Source organism: Papio anubis, chromosome 1 (assembly GCF_008728515.1).
Source record: "Papio anubis isolate 15944 chromosome 1, Panubis1.0, whole genome shotgun sequence".
Taxonomy (NCBI): Eukaryota; Metazoa; Chordata; class Mammalia; order Primates; family Cercopithecidae; genus Papio; species Papio anubis.
Window position 1 is genome coordinate 101,409,304 of NC_044976.1, and position 25,513 is coordinate 101,434,816.

General features: G+C 34.7%; 1 protein-coding gene across 2 annotated transcripts in view; it reads right to left on the reverse strand.

Moving 5' to 3' along the window:
* Positions 1-8,863: 8,863 nt before the first annotated feature.
* The window catches only part of COL11A1 (collagen type XI alpha 1 chain), a 218,411-nt gene continuing 201,761 nt past the window's right edge, over positions 8,864-25,513 (reverse strand). For both annotated transcript variants that reach the window (XM_031651327.1, XM_031651330.1), the window contains 10 exons: positions 22,855-22,908; positions 21,857-21,964; positions 21,256-21,309; positions 21,111-21,146; positions 20,965-21,018; positions 19,213-19,462; positions 15,587-15,699; positions 14,077-14,145; positions 12,076-12,309; positions 8,864-10,567 (listed from right to left, as the gene is read on the reverse strand). In XM_031651327.1, the coding sequence (XP_031507187.1) occupies positions 10,421-10,567; positions 12,076-12,309; positions 14,077-14,145; positions 15,587-15,699; positions 19,213-19,462; positions 20,965-21,018; positions 21,111-21,146; positions 21,256-21,309; positions 21,857-21,964; positions 22,855-22,908 (1,119 nt within the window). In that variant the 3' untranslated portion in view covers positions 8,864-10,420. The remainder of the gene's footprint in view (positions 10,568-12,075; positions 12,310-14,076; positions 14,146-15,586; positions 15,700-19,212; positions 19,463-20,964; positions 21,019-21,110; positions 21,147-21,255; positions 21,310-21,856; positions 21,965-22,854; positions 22,909-25,513) is intronic.

Here is a 25,513-nt window from a genome sequence, read left to right on the forward strand (position 1 = left end):
CACAAACTTGGACAGTGCTGTAACTGCCGAATGGCTTCTTCTCACCTGCTGCCTGGATAGAGCTGATTTATCAAGACAGGGGAATGGCAACAAAGAAAGAGAGTTTAATACATGTAGAGCTGGCTAAAAGGGAGACTAGAGTTGTATTATTACTCAAATCAGCCTTCCCAAAAATTTGGAGGCTAGAGCTTTTCTAAGATAGTTTGGCAGGCAGAGGGCTAGGGTATGAGTCCTGCTGATTGGTTGAAAAATGAAATCGTAGTGGTGTGGAAATGGTCCTTGTGCGCTGAGTCCCTTCTGTGTGAGTGTCACAGAGAAGTCACTGGCCCTCTTGGGACCATCTGGTCATCAGAAATGCAAAAACTTGAAAATACATCTCAAAAGGTCAGTCTTAGGTTCTACAGTAGTGATGTTATTTACAGAAGGAATTAGAGAAGTTACAAATCTCTGAAGTGACCTCCAGAATAATGGCTAGTAATCATTTTATTATGCCTGTATCTTGGGCAGATATCAGGCCCTTCTCACCCTCCTAATCTAGTGATCTTTAATGAGTTTTACAAAGGTGGTTTAGTTTTCGGAAGTACTATTATTAAACTGTAGACTAACTTCCTTCCAAAGTTAGCTTGACTAGTGCCCAAGAATGACCAAAGGCAGTTTGGAGGCTAAAGGCAAGATGGAGTTGACTAGGTCAAATTTCTTTCACTCTTATAATTTTCTCACTGTTATTTTAGCAAAGGTGATTTCAGTGGTAATGAAAATAAAGGGGAAGGAACAAGTCTGAAAGATATATAAGTATAATTGACAGAAACGGATGACTGATTTGAAAGAACAGCAAGCAACTGATAATTACTCCAAATGCCTTTGGCTCAGGCAAAAGAGTGGATGGTAGTGCCATTAAGTGAGATAAGGAGCACAGGAAGGGGGAGCAGATTCTGACATGATAAATTGTCATCTCTGAAAATATGCATATTGGATTAGGTAAATATTTTATTATTTGTGATATCAAAAACTTTTAAAAGAGTTCAGAAGATAATTTAAATTACAGTAGATTAAAAAGTAAATCTTGTGTAAGAAAGTAGAGACTGGGTGCAGTGACTCATACCTATAATCCCAGTACTTTGGGAGGCCAAGGCAGAAGGATGGCTTGAGAACAGAAGTTGAAGACCAGTCATTGTCAACATAGCAAGACTCCCATCTCTATTAAAAAAGAAAAAAAAAAAACAGTTAGTGGCTATAATGCTCTGATCTTTTTCAAACCAGATAATTTTATTCCTATAAATTATTCATAATTATGCCCAAGGCTTACAGTCTATTTAGCTATTCCTTCTGTGCTAGTGTTTACTTAGGAAAATTTTAACATTAGCAGACAGAAATATATAACTAAATTTTAGCAATTAATTACTCTATAAATGTACCTCTTCTACGGTTGATAAGGTACACAAACTTTTATTTATATGAGGCAAACAACTGGCCTGAAACATTGTAAGTATGTATTGTTTAAGTAATTGCAAGTTATTTTCATATGTAATTTCTACAATAGTAAATGAGATACAATGGAAGATACAAAGTCAAGCAATAGAGTTATTCCAGATATCATTTATTTCACTGAGACTTGTTGGCTTTTCAGATTTTAGTAAAAGTAAGATTTCTATGTTGTTATAAGTTCTTAAAGGCTAGGTAACTATTTTAAGATGTGTCTGGTGAATGACCCTGGGATATTTGTAAATTTTTTAAAAAGTAATTTTAAAAATTTTATTTATGGCCAGGCGTGGTGGCTCATGCCCGTAATCCCAGCAGTTTGGGAGGCCGAGGTGGGCAGATCATCTGAAGTTGGGAGTTCTAGACCAGACTGACCAACATAGAGAAACCCTGTCTCTGCTAAAAATACAAAATTAGCCATGTGTGATGGCACATGCCTATAATCCCAGCTTCTCCGGAGTCTGAGGCAGGAGAATGGCTTCAACCTGGGAGGCGGAGGTTGCAGAGAGCCAAGATCACACCATTGCACTCCAGCCTGGGCAACAAGAGAGAAACTCCATCTCAAAACAAAACAACAACAAAAAAGATTTATACTTCTTTCTTCATTTTAAGTAATGCATGTATGGTTACTGTAATACAAATTTTTCTTATCACCCACTTAAATATCTTCAACAATCTCTTGGCACTTGGTCTTCATTATCTGACTCATCTCACAGATTCATTCAATATAGATAGAATATCTAGTAGGTAGATTCTGAAAAATCTGCCAACATTGTCATTCTCAACACGACTTCCATTGTGACTTTGTCCTACTTAAGAACTAACATTCATTCTTCATTATATGTTGCATACTATCCAGACTCTTTTGTGTGATTTTAAGCCATTACAACCCAACCGTAAATACAGATCTTGGCAATCCATCACCTGTGTCCATTCACTGACAGCTATTTCATCAAAGTTCTTGTCCTTTTCATATGCTATCCCTGCTTATGCTTCTGGAATACTTTCATGGATTTCCTATTCGAAGTGATCTTCTTTTTCTCCTCCACACTCACTCATCTAAACCCTACAAATACTTGGGGACCTACCATCATCTTTACAATGTACACTTACAAACTGACTGTTATTCCTTTTCCAGTTCTGTGAATCTCTGTATAGTCAGAAACTTGATAATAAGCTTTCCTTTTAGATGGGATGGATGCATCTCTTCCATTAGGCTGTTATTAAGGATATAGTATAGACAACTTATGACATAATTATTTTGTGAACTTCTTTCTAGTAGAAACCTGGACACATCACAATGCTAAATCATATAATTGATCATTGATTAATTGAGGAATAAGTGACTACCATATTTTCAGGCATTGACATTCCATTATTCCATGATTTGAAACCCATTGAATATATTTTTAGAAAATATTTACATGAAAATTGTGAGAGACTTTCAAGAATTTAATCCGAAATCTACAATGAAAACTTAATTTGCCCTAGTTACATTGTTTTTTTACTTTTAGTTAAACAGATAATACTTTAAGGGTTGGTGTTATTATTATCATTTTTTTTTTCATTCTTATTTCTTTCACTAGTGTGTTAGTCCATTTTCATATTGATATGAAGAAACATGAAAGACTGGGTAATTTATTAAAAAAAAAAGTTTAATGGACTCACAGTTCCGTATGGCTGCAGAGGCATCACAATCATGGTGGAAAGCAAAGGAGGAGCAAAGGCACATCTTACATGATGACACACCAAAAAAAAAAAAAAAAAAAAAGAAAAATATGTGTGCAGGGGAACTGTCATTTGTAAGACCATCGGATCTCATGAGACTTATTTACTATTATGAGAAGAGCAGGGGAAAAACCCACTTGCATGATTCAATACCTCTTGCCAGTTTCCTCCCACAACATGTGAGGATTACGGGAACTACAATTTAAGATGAGATTTGGGTGGGGATATAGCCAAACAATATCATTCTGTCCTTTTCCCCTCCCAAATCTCATGTTTTCACATTTTAAAACCAATTAAGTTCTCCCAACAGTCCTCCAAAATCTTAGCTCCTTTTCGCTCTAACTTGAAAGTCTATAATCAAAAATCTCATCTGAGAATAGGCAAATCTGTTCCACCTATGAGCCTGTAAAATCAAAAATAGGTGAGTTACTTCCTAGATTCAATGAGGCACAAGAATTGAGTAAATACACTCATTCCAAATGAGATTTGTGTTGGAACACAGCCATACCACATCATTCCACCACTGGCCCCTCCCAAATCTCATGTCCTCTCATTTCAAAACCAATCATGCCTTCCCAACAGTCTCCCAAAGCCTTAACTCATTCAGCATTAACCCAAAAGTCCACAGTCCAAAGTCTCATCTGAGAATAGGCAAGTCCCTTGTTGCCTATGTCTGTAAAATCAAAAGCAAGTTAGTTACTTCCTAGATACAATGAGAGTACAGGCATTGGGTAAATACAGCCATTCCGGCCAGGCCTGAGGTCTCACACACTTTGGGAGTCTGAGACAGGTGGATCACAAGGTTAGGAGTTTGAGACTAGACTGGCCAATAAGGTAAAACACCGTCTCTACTGAAAATACAAAAATTAGCTGGGTGTGGTCGTGTGCACCTATAGTTCCAGCTACTTGGGAGGCTGAGGCAGGAGAATCGCTTGAACCCAGGAGGTGGAGGTTGCAGTGAGTTGAGATTGTGCCACTGCACTCCAGCCTGAGTGACAGAGTGAGACACCATCTCAATAAATAAATAAATAAAATAACTAACAGATAAAGCTATTTCAATGGGAGAAATTGGCCAAAGGGACTATAGGTCCCATGCAAATCTGAAATCCAGCAGGGCAGTCAAATCTTAAAGTTTTAAAATGATCTCCTTTGACTTTGTGTCTCACATCCAGGTCACACTGATGCAAGAAGTGGGCTCCCATGGTCTTGGGAAGCTCCAACCCTGTGACTTTGTAGAGTATAGCCCCTCTCCTGACTTCTTTCATGGGCTGACGTTGAGTGTCTGCAGTTTTTCTAAGCACACAGTGCAAGCTGTCGGTAGATCTACCATTCTGGGGTTTGGAGGACAGTGGCCCTCTTCTCATAGCTCCATTAGGTGGTGCCCCAGTAGGGACTCTGCATGGGGGACTCTGACCCCATATTCCCTTTCTACAGTGCCCTAGCAAAGGTTCTCCATGAAGGCCCCACCCCTGCAGTGAACTTCTGCCTGGGCATCTAGGAGTTCCCATACATCTTCTGAAACCTAGGCAGACATTCCCAAACCTCAATTATTGACTTCTGTGCACTTGCAGGCTCAATACCACATAGAAGCTGTCAAGGCTTGGGGCTTGTACCCTCTGAAGCCAAGGCCCAGTCTCTACATTGACCCCTTTCAGCCACAGCTGGAGCAACTGGCTCTCAGAGCACCAAATCCCTAAGCTGCACACAGAATGGTGACCTTGGGACTGACCCACAAAACCGTTTTTCCTGCTTGGCCTCTGGGCTTGTGATGGGAGGGGCTGCCATGAAGATCTTTGACCTGCCCTGGAGACATTTTCCCCATTGTTTTGGGGATTAATTTTCCTCTCCTTGTTACTTATGCAAATTTCTGCAGCTGGAATTTCTCCTCAGAAAAGGGTTTTCATTTTCTATTACATTGTCAGTTTGCAAATTTCCTGAATTTTTATGCTATGCTTCCCTTATAAAACTGAATGCTTTTAAAAGCACTCAAGTTACCTCTTGAATGCTTGTTGCTTAGAAATTTCTTCTGCCAGACACCCTAAATCATCTCTCTCAAGTTCAAAGTCTCACAAATCTCTAGGGCAGGGACAAAATGCCACCAGTCTCTTTGCTAAAACATAACAAGAGTCACCTTTGCTTCAGTTCCCAACGAGTTCCTCATTTCCATCTGAGACCATATCAGCATTTTGCTCAAAACCATTCAACAAGTCTCTAGGAAGTTTCAAACTTTCCCACAATTTCCTGTCTTCTTCTGAGCCCTGTAAACTGTTCCAGCCTCTGCCCGTTACCTAGTTCCAAAGCTGCTTCCACATTTTCAGGTATCATTTCAGCAGTGCCCAGTTCACTGGTACCAAGGTACTATATTAGTCTGTTTTTACCATACTGATAGAGACCTTCCCTAGACTGAGCAATGTACAAAAGAAAGAGGTTTAATTGGACTTACAGTTTCACGTGGCTGGGGAAGCCTCACAATCATGGTGGAAGGCAAGGAGGAACAAGTCACATCTTACATGGATGGTGGCCGGCAAAAATGAGAGAGCTTGTTCAGGGGAACACCTCTTTTTAAAACCATCCGTTCTCATAAGACTTATTCACTATCATAAGAACAGCATTTGAATGACTTGCTGCCATGATTCAATTGCCTCCCATCAAGTTCCCACACAAGAAGTGGGAATTCAAGATGAGATTTAGATGGGGACCCAGTCAAACTGTATCCCCGTGGTTTTGTTTAGCTCATACCTATAGTATTATAGACAGAACTACCATTATAACGTTATTGTAAAATAAATCACAGTTACTATAGCATGAAGCATTTCTGAAATTATTTCAAAATGTGGTTTTAGGACAGAGTTAACAGTGGATTTGTAAATTTTTTTTTCTATTGTTTTATTTTTACCCTGAACCATCTCCTTCTAAATATTGACAGATGGATTTATTAGATGAATAGGGAATGAGGATTCTGTATGGGTTGCTATGTACAGCTTACTGAACTTGGAATGGCTTAAGCAGGATATTTTTCCTTAAAAAACTTTCTGTAAATAATTCTGCAATCTATGGATCTCTTGGCTGCAGCTGTACTGAGCAATGGTTAATCACACAGCCAGTACAGGGATATGAAACTAGCGAAGTACCAAAGTTGAGAGACCCCCAAGACCTATTAAAATCATCCTCTGGCAAGTGAAACACATTTTGGTAGATATAGAAAAAGAAGATTTGATAAGCCATGTCTCATGAATTCAGACTTACTGGATATTAAAATGTTTTAGGCTGCTGTTCTTTTTTTGGTATCTTTTGCAAATCATTTGTAAAGCTTGTATATAAATCTCTTTGATGATTTGGTCCTCTGTGATCATGCAATTTGCATAATATTTACTTTGTTAAAATGAAATCTTTATAAAAGTTCTATGATACTTGGTAGCACAGGTGTTACTAGCTACATTTTAGAAAGGGATTTATACTGTGGTGATAATAGTGGCAGAAAGAAATCTAGAGCAGCAGCAATTTCTTTATAGCTGATATATGCCTGATATTGTTAGGTAACTCATATGTTTTGCAGCTATCCAGCATGACACCGTCTATTTAACATGAAATTCATAAAGCTTAAGCTCCAGGACACTTCTTTTACATGGGCTCCATTTAAGACCCTGGGAGGTCTCCTAGAAATATGTTTACGTGGTCATATTATTAGTAATATTTGCTAAAGTAAGATTGACCATGATTAGTTAAGAACGTTGTTTTACCACTGCAACTACTCTTTGTCATTTCACCTTTTGTTAGGTAGAGTGGAAGGGGCCAGCGAGGAGAAAATTCAAATATAGATTCATTTATTTGGGGGTTGTATATTATATTTACATGAGGGGGTATAATTATACAACCTGTCATTATTTTTGTATATTAATGCTGGCAATTCTAGTGTAAACGACTTTCTGGAATAACCCTGTCATCCACTGATACAGTTGGGATATGTGTCCACACTCAAATCTCATGTTGAATTGTAATCTGCAATGTTGGAGCTGGGGCCTGGTGTGGTGTAATTAGACCTGGGGGTGGATCCTTCACGAAGAGTTTAACGGCATCCTCTTGGTGCTGTTTTTGTGACAGTGAGTTCTTATGAGATATGGTTATGTAAAAGTGTGTGGCACCTCCCCCATCACTGTCTTTATGCACCGCTTCCAGCCATGTGAGATGCCTCACTCTCACGTTGCCTTCTGCCATGATTGGAAGCTTCCTGAGGCTTTCCCAGAAGTAGAAACTGCTATTCTCCTGTACAGCCCGCAGAATCATGAGCCAATTAAACCTATTTTCTTTATAAATTACTCAGTTTCAGGTGTTTCTTTATAGCAGTGGTGGAATGAACTAATTATATGTCATGATGACCACAAAGAGGACTGAGTTTGTACCTTGGCATGCATGTGTTTTATGGTGCCCAGAATATAAAATCTATAGGCAGCGGAGGAGAAACAAGATTTGAAATATACAGAATCAGAAGCTAGTCTGTGGAAATTTCTCACAAATTTTGTAGTGCATGTGAAATATATGTAATAGAGATTTTGCTACATTTTTAAATAATCTAAAAATTTTATGATACTTACCAATAACGACATGACACAGAAATATTTCTAAGGTATCAATAAGAAACATTTTTTCACCTTGCAGGTTAAGAGTATCTTACTCTACAGGAAGTTAAATTATGAAATCTCTTATAAAGAGGCACTTGATTGCAGCCAAAAATATAATATAAAAACTCACAGAAGTGTTTCAGAAAGATAGAAACATTGTTTTCCCAGATTTCCTGGTATTATTATGTGTCAACTTTTTAATAAAATTAATAATTTGTTGTCCTATCTTTATTCATTATAGTCACTTCTGTACTTTGTGTTTGTAATTTTATTTCTTAAAGACAGTTAGATCAAATTTCCTGTGCACTAAGTCCATGATTTACCCCGCCTTCAAGGTCTATACTATTTTTTGTATTTTTCATATGAATAACTTATACCTGCTGGGGCTAGTATTAAAATGTCATCTAATAGTTTTTTTCTATTCTGATGAGCTTTCTTTTGTCTAGACTAAATTAATCATAAGGGACAGAAAAAAGTCTGATGTCCTACAGAAGACTATATCCATATATGGGAAGAATATAAAAGCAAAGCCATTCAATTATCTATTCATTCTGTTGAGTGCCAAATTAAAGGTTTTTTTTGTTTTAAATGGATAACACTGCATCCCTGAGGCAGGCTAATATGCAAAATATTTTGTTATTGCTATACTTTCACTAAAGTAAATTTTCCAATGTATACAATCCTTCTATTCCATGATACAAAAATTGTATGTATGTTTTAGATAATTAAAAAGTTCTGAATGTATGACTAATTTTGAAACAAAAACACTTTTGACACTTTGTAAAATACTTAATTACAAAAATATCTCTTTGAAATTTTAAGTATAATCTACTTTTATTTTATAAATTTAGTATTACCATGTTCTTTTTACTATTTTACGCATGTGGGGGATTTAGACAACTTATCTCTGAATGGTAATATGTTTGTTCAGAAGTGTAAAACTATTCTAATCTGGATGGTCAAGAAAGAATCAAAAGCTTTATCTGCAATTGAGAATAATTTGGAAGCTATTTAAGAAAGAAAATGACCAATCCAGGTAGCCAAGACTTGAGTTTATTTATTGGATTCATATCTCCCTTCTTAAAAGGACATTTACAAACTCGATTTCAAAAATAAAAGAAATTCTTTATGACAAATTTCACGTTTTAATTTCAATATTACAGGTATGTTCTTTTGTGATAAATTATCAGTTGAAACTGTTCCAGTGAAATCTGGTATCAATTAATTTAACACTTTATATAAGAAATAATAAAACATTTATTTTCAAGTCTTACATATATTACTTAAAATAGATACAAAATTCAGTTTTTAATTTTTAAATTGTATTGCTATTTCAAGCTACCTTAAAGTAAATACCTTAGTGGGAAAAAAGGTTTAGATTTTCCTGAATAAGTATGACTTAAAACAAATACTCTTAATAACAGTCCACCATATGTTATTTACTTAGCAATTAGGTAGGTCAAATGATTTATAAAATTATCTTGAAAGGAAAAAAGTAATATTTGTCGGGCAAGTAAAATAATTTTCGAGACTGTTATAATATGCAACTTAGAATCAAATTCGAGAACTTGATTGATAAGAAAATCTAACATTGCACAAATTCATAAATAATTGCTTAATTTCCATCTTTAATATTAACCTGCATTATTGAAGCACACTGAAAACAATGAGATGAGATAAGGTAGAAAAAAATTATACATATGATCGTTTGCTTGACGGAAGCATTGATTTGTTAATATACTTTCTTACACACATTTCCCTGTCCAAAAGTATAAACTTGCTTGTTTTCCATATATACAAGTATCCTGTGAAATCCTGGATTCTGAGAAGAACAAGTTTGAGGTATAGCCTTGAATAAAGCATCAAAATGCGTAATATTTTTGGCTGAGATTCAGCAAAATGACTGTCGGCAGAGAAGAGCTGATCGGAGTGTGCTTCCAAAAGTCTTCCAGATTTTTGCCCTCTGAGAATTTTGTTGGCGACATCAAATAATTGAACTCTTCAACATCAATATATACAAAGGCATTTTATTATTAACCAAAGAGAGGGGCTTAGAGTCATCAGAAATTACAACTTTATTTTTTCATAATACATATATTTATTGCCATCAGAGTTCTGCAATTCTCATAAAATTAGAGTCAGATGGAATTCCGGGACATGTGCAAGTTTTGGAAATGGACACAGGTAACAGTATAGAACTGTACACAAAATAATTACAATTTATTAAACACACTGTTTTAGCACATCCTGGATGGATGAGAATGAGCACCATATTTTTTATGAATATATATTTTTCTCGTTTTGTTTTCTACAGCACCAAAGAAATTCAGATAGGAAAAGGAGAGATGAGAATTGGGAATGAAGAATCAGCCCTGTTTCCATCTTAGCCACACTAACTTATATCTTTACGATTTTCAAAGCTTTTGTCATGTGATTCTGCCCCCACAAGGGCATCGGTATCTCCTAAATGGTACCTGCATATGTAGCAAGTTGTTTTCTATACCATCCTTATTCAAAACTTGCATGTGGCACAAAATGGGTTGGTGGCACCAAGGTATATTTTCTGTTGATTTCATGTGTTCTTTGTCCTAATCTTAGCCAAGAAAACAAACGGGACCAACTTCAAATCCGAACTTCTGATTCTGATCACCGAAGTCATTGATCATGACATCAACAATAGGTACTTGATCAATTTTTGGTGTATTGATTTCAATGACAGTCTTTTCATAGCCTTTTCTGGACTGTAAAATAAAGCAGAAATAAAAAGTTACACAATCATTTAATATTTTTAAGTGCATCTTAATTTTTCTTAGGCTTCTAGTGGAGGTAAGAAGCTGAGAGAGAAGAGAATAGAAAAACAAATTTTCTATTATCTATGTAATAATTCTTATTACTGAAATAGTTCTAAATTTTGAACATTGATTACTACATTTAATATTTAGCTATAATTACTTAACTATGATACAGCTATATATTTCATAGTTAAAAAGAATCTTGAGTTAATAAACACAATATGAAAATTGATGTTGGTATTGAATCCTCATATATATATATATACACATATATATATATATTTTTTTCTTTTTCTTTTTTGAGATGGAGTTTTGCTCTGTTGCTCAGGCTGGAGTGGAGTGGTGCAATCTCAGCTCACTGCAACCTCTGACTCCCAGGTTTGAGCCATTCTTCTGCCTCAGTCTCCCAAGTAGCTGGGTCTACAGGCATGTGCCACCATGCCTGGCTAATTTTTGTACTTTTAGTAGATGAGGTTTCACTATGTTGCCCAGGCTGGTCTTGAACTCCTGACCTCAGGTCATCTGCCCACCACGGCCTCCCAAAGTTCTGGGATTACAGGGGTAAGCCACAATATCCAGCCCCTCCTGTATAAATAATACATCTTTACCATTATAGTTAAGATATACATGGTCAAATTCTGTTACAGAAAAATTTGAATACAGGTTCAGAACTATAATGCAGAAAATCAAAAGTCAAAAAATTTCTTCTGCTATATGTTAATTTTATGAATATTAAACAATAAACTATATTGGAGAAGCTTTTCCCAACTCTTTCTCCATTCATTTGCTTTATTCTCTCTTCTTTATTCTACTTGCACTACACTCATTTTGAGGAAAACATGAACTTATTTATCTATAATTGTGACTTCTCTTTAGTCATCAATATTTCGCTAAAGCAATGAGCTTTTTAGGGCACCTATTTATTATTTTCTTATATAAAATCTTATGTATGTGAAAAAGGTACTTCTATAAGATAGAGATAACAATAATGATAGTGGATCTCAAACTGATATAGTACAAATTAACAAGTTTCTTATAAAAAAAATATAGGGCTAAAAATTACTGATATTATAAATGGTGTAATGGTGATTCCTTTATCTGTCATTTTAAAATCACCAGTAAGGAGGCAAATGACATAAGGTTTTTTATTTTCTTTTTCATTTTAGGAATAACTGGCTGTGATATGATTCAAATGTCAGGATTAATAAAATAACATAATCCAAGATTACCTTCTATTATGCCTTTAAAAATGTTTCAGAGTGTCTATGCGTGTAACTGTGTGTGTGTTAAGATTACTGGTTTCTCACATACCATAGTTTAACATGTCAGGATTAAGCATCAAATGTTAATAACAACTGACATCCATTTCATGAGAAAAATCTGGCTTAGGACCAATTGAAACGGTGACATATTGCCTCTCATCTCTGTGAAGGCAGACAAGCAGAACTTATACTCACCGCACAGCCATCATACAGTGCTTTGATGAAAGGGTTATTGTCATAGGACATCTCCTCATCATTCGATCCCAGGAACCTAAGGGCTTTGTCATAATTTCCTGATGACACATCATACCAGGCTGCTGACTGATGACAGTGGTAGGTGAAATTTTGCCGAGCAGAGGCAGTCAGAAGTTTCAGGAATGTCATTTGCACCATATTGATGGAATTTCCTTCAACATCTAAATATGAAAGCTAGGAATAAAGGAATAAAAAGGCACCTAATGACTCTTTTCCTCCTTTATGCTACCAAGAATAACATCATCGTCGACAGTGAACTGTGATGCCAGAAGCATGTAGATGAATCAAAAGTCCCATGTTAACCTAATTGAAAAAAGTGTACACTGAGGGTCAGAAGACCCAGAGACAGGATTTTATGAATTGTATCCCACCTAAGTTACTGTAGCCGCTGCTTACCTTTGAAACAATCATGTTATCTCTATGTCTTAGTTTCCTAAACAGTCAACTCTATAAAAAATGCTTTAGTTTCCAAGAAATGTTTCAGTATATTTGTGCATCTTTTCGAAAAACAAATTGGTAAAATAATGAAACAATGAAAACCAAGGAATCTCAGAGTAATGCGAAGCTTATCTGGTTTTATGATGTTTGATTTTGACTATTCCTTTCAAACATTTCAAAATGCATCAGCTTTATCCAAATCTGTAAACATGTTCTTGCACTTTTCATTTTTGGGGCAATAATTCTCAAAGGTTATTAATATTTTCAGAAATGCCTGTTCGTCTATTTTTAGATGATGTTTGTACTCAACATTGTATTGCTAGCATCAAGCATAATGTGCAAGACAAGTTAATACTTGTTGAGTCAATACTTATTCTGTGCTTATAGCAGTAAAGTAGTCTTAGCTGTAAATTATTAACAACTGTCTCCTATCATCTTTATAAATTGTCTTAGTTTTGGTAATTAAAATATCTGAGTTCAGCTGAAACATATACACTTAAATTTGAAAAAAAAATTTGAGATGTTCACCTAGATTACAGATGAGGTTAATGTAAAGGCAGTTATCTGTTACTTTCTTCCTTAAAACAGATTGTACTTAGTTCTTATTGAATAGCAGATCAGATGATGAGTATTTTTGTAGTTTTGAAGAAAAAAAATCTACTGGGAAAATTTAATCCACAAAGATAGAGTTCTATCTGTATATATTTTAAACTTATACAAAGATAATAATGTAATATGGATGTTTAATATGCAACTGGAAGACTATAATAGATAATTATAACTCCAGTGGAGAGCGTCAATGCAAGTGGTTAATATGCATGAGTTTGTATAGAAATAATAACTATATAGTCATAAATGGAAAATAATAGCTTTTCAAAGAACATTAAACAACTGAATAATTATCTGCATAATTGGAAAACACTTTAAATTCAATAAATTCTAAATAAAATACTTTAAACACATGTATATGTTTAAACACCTTTTAAATACGAATTTAACTTTGACATCTAATCTTAAAATATCTTTAGAAAATTATTGAAATGAACTGGTAATTGTACAGAAATCTTTAAATTTGTGCCAGAACAATCAGAAGAAGTTGCACATTCCAACTTACTGAAATGAAGAACAAAGAAGGAATTAGGTTTCAAGTAGGTAGAAAATGAAATAATAGGAAGATACTAAGTAGATATTATATTCCTTATACCTGACATTTCTAACATAATCAATTTTTATGATGTCTATCTCAGGTACTTAATAAATTGCATGATTTGATCCTTGTTTTCAGTAAATTTAGCATATTTCCATTTACTTTTATACAAAAATGTTAGGTTGCTTTAAGATACCACAGTGCTCTAAGAGATATTAGGTGGAACAAACTAGAGACCACAGGGAATCCTCCTTTAGCATAATTTAGACTTTCACTGTTAAGGTCCAGAAATACATAATTAGAACTTCACTTCTTGAGTTTGTGAAAAACCATTTCATGTTGAGGTAATAACATACCAGTTTTCCCCTCTTAAATTCACTAAACCAACTTCCTGGTTTCTCCTTTGGCCATGATGAAATTCTTACCTGTTGTAAAGGAATAGAAAAGTTAGTAAGTAGGTGAAAATTTACAGTATAAACAGCATTTTTATAGACATATAATTCATTTTTAGTAAGACTGAGAAAATAAGGAGTTCTTAAAATCATTTTAAAATGATACAAATTAGATTATACAAAATGAGATAAAGAGAAAAATTTGAGATAGATCCTGTAAATTCTATGCAGTGAAGATTGAGCCATTTCCTTTTTGTTCTCTTCATCGGCTCTAAAGGAAAAGGGGAAAGACGACCTGGTAAAGGCATACTAAGGGTTGCAGGGGACATTGGTGGAACACTCAGAAACCCTTTACAAAGGAAATCCTCCAACTGTCAGTCAGTGTCATCAAGCAAGGCAGGTACCGTCTTCACTCCATAGCCAAGGAACATGTTTGAAAGTATTTAGACAGTAGCTAAGGAGAGATGCTATGTGAAAGGCATTGACTGGAAACAACCCGAATCATTCCCTGCTGGTTAGAATATTTAGAATCTTTTATAGATCTGCATTTATTATTCTGCTTTGTGAAGAACAGCAAAGGGTATATAAGTCCTCACAATAGGGAACTTGAGTTATCTGTGTAAGAAACGGCATTTTCTATTTTTCCACATTTCTCTGGAGGCTAGGGTAGCTTTACTGTGCTTCATCACATGCCAAGTAGGGTTGGGAGATGGAAGTTGTTTTTTCTCCTGCCCTTACTACCCACTCTTTCCTCAGAAACTTAATTTTTCTCCCAAAACCATTAGTCACACATAAAGCTACTTGTTTTGCCTTAAGGAGTTTCTATGCCTCTATTGTCCACATCATTTACTAGGAAGAATGAGATTTATTACATGAATACCAATAAAGACAAAATGTCCCACTGATAAAATGTTTGGAGAATATTGTTATGCTTGTGAATAAACTTTCTTTACATTAATGATTTGCATTTAGCTTTGAAGATAGAACTCAGTATACTGCTAATACTGTTAGGTAAAAATTAAATAATTTGTTTAAAGGAGCTAAATATTTAAAAAATATGTAAGTGCAGAAAAGACTTTTGTTGTATATAAAAGATTAATTCTTTATAAAATTAGATATTTTGGGTGTAATATGCAGCTGTGAGGTCTATGATGTGGTAATTGGGCAGAAGAACACTATACAGGCACTAAAATTTGAGATTCAGCTGTGCTGTGTCATGGAAAGCCATAGAATTTTTGAGAGCAAGCAGGTGCAGAAAGAATACATCTGGGTAAAAAATAAAGAAGAGAAGTATTTGCTAACTCTCTGCATCAATTTGGTGCTTATTCATATTTATGCAAATGAAGTGCTCTAATTATTCTGTAAGAAAAGCAGATAAATGAAAATATGACAGTATAATTTTCCTGTTTAGTTCAATATTGCAAAACATGGCAGGAACTGTCAACATTCACCACCAAAACAGATTGGTACTTACTCCCTCAGATTTTTTGTCTGGATAAATGCAAGTCTCACCACCAGATGTGAAATTACAGTAAACTTTGAAGGAATCTCCTGAGCAACCTTGGTTAGGATCAATCCAATATTCACCTAGAAAGTAGCAAAAAATATGTCATATAAAAATGCATTGACATCATTGTTGAATGCATTAGATATCAAATTTTGTTAGAAAGAGAAATAGGAAAAATACATGTTAATAGATCTTTTCCCTTTTAAGCTTTTGGGCATATTGGGGTATGTTTTTTAATAGACAGTGATACTTTCTCTTGTCTGCCTCAAAGCTTTGCAGATGCCCCATATATTCTACCTGGAATACCTTTTTAAAATTCTTATCATGCCTATCACTTTTTGGTTTCAGCTTAAATATCATCTCCTCAAATATTAACATTCCATTTATCCCTGTGTAATAAATTGTATGCATATTGAAATAAGACATACTTGACTCCAAATCTCATAAGTATTATTTACTACTTAAATAATCTGAGTAGTATAATCAATATATTTTCTTCCTAGTTTATTCATTTGTAACAATGGAGGTGATGTCGGATCTACTTAGCCTCAGGGATCAAACCTCTGCCTTATTTTATATATATAAAAAAAAACTTCTTGCAATAAATGTACTCTCTCTTTGAAGGGGGTCCTAAGAAGAACTACTTTATATATTTTAATGCAGCCTGCTATTAACGCTATTGCTGAAGTGTTGCAGAACACATTTTATCATGTGAATAATCATCACCATTCATTTGGTGTTACGTGAGTAAGCATTGAAAATAGTGGGAGTAGCAAAGTTATTCTTTAGATAACTGACAATATGGTTTTAGTTAACAAGAGTTACTAGGAGTGAAAAGTGATATACATGTAAACATTACTTTGCTTCCCTCTGTTGGTGCTCAGAAAATGATACCCCAAAGTGAAAGCCTATGAAGCAGTTTTTCTCTGACCTCTGCCCTCCTGTCTCTCATCCCTCATTCTCCCCTGAGGCAAGTTATAGAAATTAGAATCCCTCCTCCCCAAAGTGGGTCATAGAAACCAGAACCCCTTTTCTGCAAAGCCAGCTATAAAACCTAAACACATTACTCTAACTGTTACAGTAGGTAGTCAGTCAGACATAAACAGGGAGGGAGAGTCCCGCCAACCCCACCAGGAATGTCAGGCGACCATCAGATGAAGGTCAGGCGGTTGTTAAACTGTCTCGCTAAAATAATAATTGGTTGCAGTTGGTGCCAGGGAATGGCCGTCTCCCTTTCCCTCATAGAAAACACCTGAAACTGGTGACCAGCAGCTTCTTTATATGATCTCAGGAGGTAGGCTAGTGGGCTCAAGCATGCGCAGTAAGACGCAAATGGTTGGCGTTTGACTGGTAGATAACCTTCCTCTGGGAACACTCAACAGGTAAGGGAAAAATGCCTCAAGTGAGCATGCGCACAACTCCAGTGAACACAAGGTACGTGTGGCCCCTCCAAAGTACTGACAGCCCACTGCCCTTGCAGACAGCGCACCCCAAGGGAAAATCAGGGGAAAAGAGATGCAAACCTCAGAAACATACCAATATAGAAAACCCCAAGTCAAAGGTCAAACCACACACTTGAATCCCTCAAGACGACCGCTTGACCCTCTTCCAAGTGCACTTTCTTTCATTCCTGTTCTAAAACTTTCTAATAAACTTTCACTCCTACAACCCTTAGTATGGCATATGGATTTGCCACTGCTAACATAACTTTCACCCACTTTTCTATGTAACAGTTGGCCGTAAAGTAATTAAAACCTTTATTCCAGAGGGGTTCTACCCTGTACTTGGGAGGATGAAATGCTACAATACAGAGGCCAGGGAGAATCTGAACAGAAGGCCTTACTAGGTTTCCCTACTCAGATTAGTACCATTAGCTCATACCCTTTTTTAATCCAATATTATATTGCATTTCTACACAGCTGTCCCTGCCTTATCGAACCTAAGCATAAAATCAGACAGCTTCCTCTGTATCTTTGCAGCTTGAATCTGAAGACTCCTATGTCATGTTAAACTATAATCAAATGCATTTTTAATACTTTTCTCTTGTTAATCTCTTTTTTTCTTATATAGGGGTGGCAGCTTTGACCTTTATACTGAGAAGGAAAGGAATCAAATTATTTCTACCTTTATACTTCCAACTGTTTTTCATCCTGCCACTTCATTTTAAATATTTGAATTACATAAGTCCACTGGCTATGAACTTTTAATATTTTAAAAGCTCAAATTGCTTATCTTGGTGCTGGAACTCTAAAAAATGCAGTATCAACCTGCTTTATCTTCTGCTACTACTTGTATATAAACAGGAAAAGTATTCTAACAGTCACATAGCTTTAATATGTTTTTTAACAAAAACATCTACATTTTTTTCAGATTACACCATTAATATACTCATGTCTGAAACAAATTAGAATTCTCAGGAAAAAAAAAATACAAGGAAATAAAAAAATCATCTAAGATTTTACCAAGTAGAGATAACCACTGTAAATCTTTGATATTTCTTATATGGTTTTTAGGAGTATATAACATTGAATTATCTAAATCATCTAAATCCTTTGCTTAAATACTACCAGTTAAAAGTAAATCTCCTTATAAATCACTAAACTAAATGTATCTTTTTCAGATAAACATATTATAAACATGAAGATGTCAGATACCAGTTTGTATAGGAATACTAATAATTACCTGTGTTTTACCTTTAACAGGTGTGCTTAAGATTAGAAGATTTTTGTGACATCCTTTTTTTATGCCGGCTGTTTTTGAACTACACTGAATTTTTCTATCTGCATTGAGTTACTTAGATCACAGTTATAACTGTCATTATATGACTGGTAGTGCAAAACGATATTTTCTGCTGAGTAAAGGGGAGACAAAATAGTTCAACATAAAGTGGGAAATTTAAAAATCAGATGAAGATCTGCCCCTTGCTACTTTAATAATTCTATAAGTTTAGTCAACTAACTTAGCATACCTGAAACTCTTTCTTTCTCTGACCAATAGGTATATAAAGGTTTTGTCAAAGAGTTGGTATGATAAATTATCCTAATTGTTATTAGTGAGTAAGAATTCACAGTTGTTTGGAATATCTGTGGATGAGTTAAAGATACATTTTTGCTCCAAGCTATCCAAATTCTTAAATATTCGGTGTACCAAATCATTGCTAAACCGATAGATCAAATATACATCAGTTATGCTATTTACATATATCCATATTATTCATACTAATCTAAAATACTAATCATATTAATGTATTCACATTAACATGAAGTTAGTAATCATATTACAATATACACATGTGTGTATACACAATATCTATTCTGTGATAGTTATTACAAGCAAAGTACATTTGTGTTAGCTCTAAACATCCAACAATGATCTTGTCATAGTTTAATAAAACTTTATTTAACAGACAAGGATTTTCCAAAGCAACTCTTGATTTATACAGTATAAATGATTTTTTTCTGGCTAGAAGAGAATTAACTTTTCGTTTTATTTAGAGACTGTATTAAACATTTAACTAGAATAAACGAGCTGACAATGCACCTCAGAAACTCAGAGGCTCGGTACATTTGCTTTGTCATGTATTATTAACATACCATCTGGGAAGTCAGGATGGCTGAGTTGCAGGTCTTTACAAGTTCGGGCTGGATTGGTCTGAGTACCCATAGGAAATTTCATATGCTCGATGTCTTGTTTCAGGGAATTGAGGGAACCAAATATTTCTTCCATTCCATCTGAGTAATCAAGAATATTATCATCTGCATCTGCTTGCATGCCTTCAGTATGTCTTCTCGTTTTTTTGGAGGACAAGATTGGTAAAGGCTGAATGACTTCTCCAGGTGGACCCTGTAAAGAAGAAAATATAAGTGCAATTGTTTCATAAGGTGGAATATTCTGCAGATATTAATTAATACTGGTTATGTTTTTGTTATAAGAAATTAAAGTTGGTTTAACTTTTCAGTAGCTACAAAATTTATGCTATAGGATAAGTTTATAAATATATAAATGTCATAGATTCTTCTATGATGAACTTGGTGGAAATACTGAGGTAGGTGAATAAGTTAGATGACTTCTCGCCCTTTATGTACACAATAATATAGCACAGATTTGTGTAGATATGTTATATATGTTAGTTTCTTGTTTATTAGTCATCATTTATATGCCCTAACTCTACAACTAGATTGTAAAGTCTCTGAGGATTAGAACAGCACTTTAAAGCTATTGCGCTCTTAACTATTATATTTGATAATTTATATTATAAAACATTAAACATTAAAAAATAGGTACACATTAGTTTGCTTCAAATACGTGTGACTTAAATCATTATAAATGAACAAACTTAAAATAAATGCAACCAGACTTTAATTCACATTGCGAGCAGAGCTATAGCAAATAGTTATCATATTGTCATGGGTTGAATTGGATCCCACGACAATTTGTAATGTTGAAGTCCTAATTCTCAGTATCTCAGAATGTAATCCCATTTGGAAATACAGTCATTGAAAATATAATTAGCTACCATAATGTCACTAGAGTGGGCCCTAATCCAATGTAAGCGATATTCTTATAAAAAGGAGAAGTTTAAACACAGATACACCCAAAGAGGGAAGATAATGTGAAGAGACAGGGAAAAGACAGCCATCACAAGCCAAGAAGAGAAGTGCAGAACAGATCCTTCCGCCATGGACCTCAGAAGGAACCAACGCTGTCGACACCTTGATCTAGGAGTTCTAGCTTCCAACACTGGGAGATAATACATTTCTGTTGTTTGAGCCACCAACTCTGTGGTACTTTGCTATGGTAGCCCTAGCAAACTAGTATACATATAGTTGGAAAGATTTTAGCTCAAGAAAGAAGAATAACGTTTCTTTCACATGGATCTATATTTTAATTCTACCATTCAATTAGTTATGTGAAGCCTAGAACATTTTAGTATTAATAAGTGGTAGCTATTACTATTGCTTTTATTAGTATCCTTATATATGCACTAGGAAAAAATGTGAAGCATCTGAATTTTTGTCATTATTCCTAGAGTCAAGCATAAATGTATCTTTATGGCATAAAATAAGTTGGTTTCAGTAATGTGACAAAATAGTATATGAATCTCTTGAAAAATTAATAAAAACAAGGCTATAATATATAATTAGGGTATTTATATTTGAACAGTGAAATCAATTAAAATTTAAGTCTTGGCATGTAGACTTGATTATGTAAATGATATAATGTTTCCTATAAAATCAGCACTTTTGACAGAATGTGCTTTTTGTCTATCTTATAAATTCAGAGAAATCATTGGCAGCTTCCAGATGCGAATTATCAGAATATCACTCTTGTTAACATGTACTTACCGGAGGCCCAGGAGGCCCTGGAAGACCACTGTCACCTTTCTGGCCAGCGGGTCCCTGTTAGAAAGAAGAGAGAGGACATAAATAAAGAAGAGTCAATTAAATAGGTTTCAATGAAAAATTAAATTGTCAAAGGGAAAAGTACTTACAGTAGAGCCTTTGTTACCCTTTGGGCCTTGAGGACCCTAGAAAATGCAAAGGCAAAAGCACAGATAAAAATCTGGAGCATTTGTGTCTCTTTGTTATATTTGTAACTTAACCCTACCTTATAAGGTTATTTTGTCTTGTACTTACTGGCAAGCCTGGAGGACCAGGTGGACCTAATGGACCAGCAGGACCAGGAATTCCCTAGAGAGAGAATCAGCCAATGTAAAGGGATTTCCTCAGCTATTTCATTTTCATGTTTTCATAACTTTTTAACATTTTCGTAACAGCATACACTATAAAATTTAGAGTATGCAAAAATATTTATGAATGGCTTAAACATTTTTCCATGTTGAATCTAAAAATTAACTTGTGCAAAATAATCGGAATTTTTCCTATGTTGCTACAATATCAATGAGGTTTTTCTTTTAAATCTATGTGTGTATATGTGTATATTCCTTTATCCCTCAGAATATGATTTACAGGTGATGGGAATTTAGTACATGTTGGTTTAAATAATACTCAACTGTAATTTTTATGGTTTCTAACTTAAATATTGTAAAATTTATTTACCCTAGGGCTGAATACAAATATCTTTTTAAGAACATTACTGACTTAAACAAATTAGAATTAAGACACTCTAAATTCTTTCTTTGATCATACTTAAAGGACTGTGTGTGTGTGTGTGTGTGTCTGTGTGTGTGTATATTATTGGAAATGAGTAGAAAAAATAACCTGTATTTTTACTCACCCCATCCCCTTTTGCTCCTGGAGATCCTTGAGTTCCAGGGAGCCCTCGGTCACCTTTTTCCCCTTGTTCTCCTGGAGGACCAATCAGGCCAATTAAACCAGGATGTCCCTTTGAAAAGCAGAGAAAAAAGTTATAACATGTGCATTACTATCTTCATAAAATTTTAGTTATAAAATATTTGCACATTACATTTCTAAAGCATAAAAATGAACAATGCTGATAAAACAACATTAAAATAACCCTTCTGAATGAAATATACAGTTAAAAATCTCCTTCTCATCACCTAACTGGATCTTTTACTGCTTACTTTAAGTGCGGGCTTTATTAAGCATTGGAAATAATACAAAACAAAATGCTTTCTAAAAATATCATTTTAAGTACTCCATTTGAGGAATCTCTCAACCAAAAATGACCATCTATAATTTTAGTTGAATAAATAACAGAAAACTCATTATTTTAATAAGTATCTCATTTAATATGAAATAATTTCTATTCTTCAGAGACTCTGCAGTCTTTAAAAGGCATTTGAAGATTTAAAAATAATCCAAACAATAATAATACCATTTTTAAAAAGGCTCATTTCTCTAAGTACTTGGTGCAACTCAGCATAAATTATAGGAGAGCAAATTAGTATTTGAAAGATATTTCTAGTTTAAAATTTTTATTTTCACATTTAAAAACATAAAAATAGATATTTTGTTATTCAGCCTGTTTATTTTCTGAATAGTTATTTTAGTATAACCATATGCTTTCTCCATATGGTTGCTATAATGGAATCTTGAGAAGATATAGCACTGAATTCTGGCACATTTTTCACTATTTGCATATTTTCTCCCCTCTAAATACATCTGGGAAACTAAGGATTGAAGCTTTTTTCAGGGTTAGAATGATGAAGATATTGGTTGACATTTTTTTTAAATGATTTTAATCTGCAAAAGCAAGGCTATTAGTATATAAAAGCATATTCTTTTATCAATAACACATTCTTTCATTCTCACCTTTTCACCCTTGGAGCCAGGGTCACCTTTGAGACCAGGTAAGCCAGGAGGTCCCTAAATAATAAAAAAAATAAATAAATAAAAATAAAATAGAATAGGTATGAATTAAAGAATCCTATGACTAGTCACAGACCTAGTTTGGTTTTGAAAAGACGGAGTTGAAAATAATAATGATTAATGTTGCTTTATTTTTAAGGCTTCTAAGTAAATTTACATATTTAAAATGCTATGGTTTAATTTGTAACCATAATATTCATAATTTTGATTAAATGAATGTGAAGTTAGAAATAGAACATGGTTATATGGGTTTTCAGTTAAGAAGAAAGTGTCAGTTTTTAAGTACACTAGTTTCAGAAGGGATTTCCAAATTATATATCCAGTCAGTCAAACATTTTTATGTTACACAAATTTAAAAGGTTATAATATTTTTAGTACAATTTTTGAAAAACTCAATAAACTTTTGACAGTCAATAGATCTTTGATCACCACAGGAAAAAAATTAGACAAAATTTTAATACACTGTTTGGTTTGTATTTAAGTAATAACCTCTATTTGTATATGTTAGAATGGTTGCCTAATAATATTCTATAGAATAAGAAGATAATTCCTATATACACTAAATTAAAACATGGAACTCTGTAATTCTTCTAGACCATGGCCAATTTTCTGAATTCTGATCTCAATTCTTATTCTTTGTTCTCTTGAAATTAGATGTCTTTCACTGTGATTACTGGAGAGAGACATATACTAAGAACACTTAATAATTCCAATAAAATATTGCATGTATATTACTCATGAAGAAGTTAGAGACCATGACTATTAATTTCTCTAAGTTAAACTATACAACGTTACAAACTACATCAAGATGGTACTTTCAGCTGCAATTTCTAAATTGTACCTCATATCTAAATGATTTATGAAATTAATAAAGAAATTTATTTTTTATATAAATATACTTCTATTTCAATAATTTAACTTTTTAAATAGTCCCAGACTAAGACATTTATCTTTTTGACTTATATTTCTATGAAAATTATGGCATGACTTTAGCAACTAACTCTTTGTCCTGCCTCCCAACCAAAAAATTCTTCATACTGATGATTTTCGAACAAACTGCTTTATCTACAAATTGTTGTACTCTAGCCCAGGCACAATGGCTTACACCTGTAATCCTAGCAGTTTGAGAGCCTGAGGTGGGAGGATCGCTTGAACCTAGGAGTTTGCAACCAGCCTGGGTAACATAGCGAGACATTTTGTCTCCAAAAAAAAAAAAAGCAAAAACTAGAATTGGTGGTGTACACCTGCTGTCCTAGCTAATTGAGAGGCTAAGGCAGGAGGGTCACTTGAACCCATGAGTTTGAGTCTTCAGTGAGCTATGATCACACCACTGCACTCCAGCATGGATGACAGAGAACACGCTGTTGCTAGAAAAAGTAAACAAATTGTGTTTACAAACCACACTAACAAACCAAATTGTTGTACTACAATTTTGAAGACAACACAAAATACAGTCCTTGTTGTGAAAGTATACAAGTGAAACTACGCAGGCAACAGATGCTGTTGGAAGTGAAACTGAGGCTAAAAAAACGATTTATATGTGACTCGTGAAATTAGGGCCACGATTATGTCACTACTGCTTGCCACAAGTAAGGCACCCAGCAACAAAAGCAAACTGTTCATACGGTTTCTCTATGAATTAGAATTGTTTTGATAGAATTGAATTTTCTCGATTATAATTTCAGTAATAATTTTTATCATGGCTCTATGGCAGCAAATTGTTTTAACTTTTTACCAGCGTACATCATGGGTCACCACTACTGTATCTTCTACAAGGCTACCATGAGTAATATTTTCCTCTATCTGGAAACACTCTATTTCTTCAGTGTAAAAAAGCACATTATATCCTGGTCCATAATTTTTGTGAATTTAAAGCATTAAGAACTATGGATCTGATCCAAGCAGTGTGATGCACTAGGAAAAGTATGGGTTCAGAATAGGATAGGTCTGGCATAGAAACCAAACTCTCTTCTTAGCTACTTAAATTAATTGGACAAATAGAGCTTCAGTATTCTCATCTACAAGCTGGGGACTACAAGTCCTGTCTCATAGAGCTGCTACATGAATCAGGATGGGCCTCCCTATTCCTTCGTTTCTGAAGCCTGCTTCTCAAACTGAAACTGTGAACATCAGGAAAGGGCAAGAATAGTGTTAATATAAATTAGCGCTTGTGTAACAATGGTATTTTGGACTATTATTAGATATATTTATGTTTTCGGCCGGGCGCGGTGGCTCAAGCCCGTAATCCCAGCACTTTGGGAGGCCGAGACGGGCGGATCACAAGGTCAGGAGATCGAGACCATCCTGGCTAACACAGTGAAACCCCGTCTCTACTAAAAAATACAAAAAAACTAGCCGGGCGGGTTGGCGGGCGCCTGTAGTCCCAGCTATTCGGGAGGCTGAGGCAGGAGAATGGTGTAAACCCGGGAGGCGGAGCTTGCAGTGAGCTGAGATCCGGCCACTGCACCCCAGCCTGGGCGACAGAGCAAGACTCCGTCTCAAAAAAAAAAAAAAAAAGATATATTTATGTTTTCAAATTCAGTTAATTCTCTACGTATTAAAATGGACAATTTCCCTATATTATTCAATTAACAACAGACAA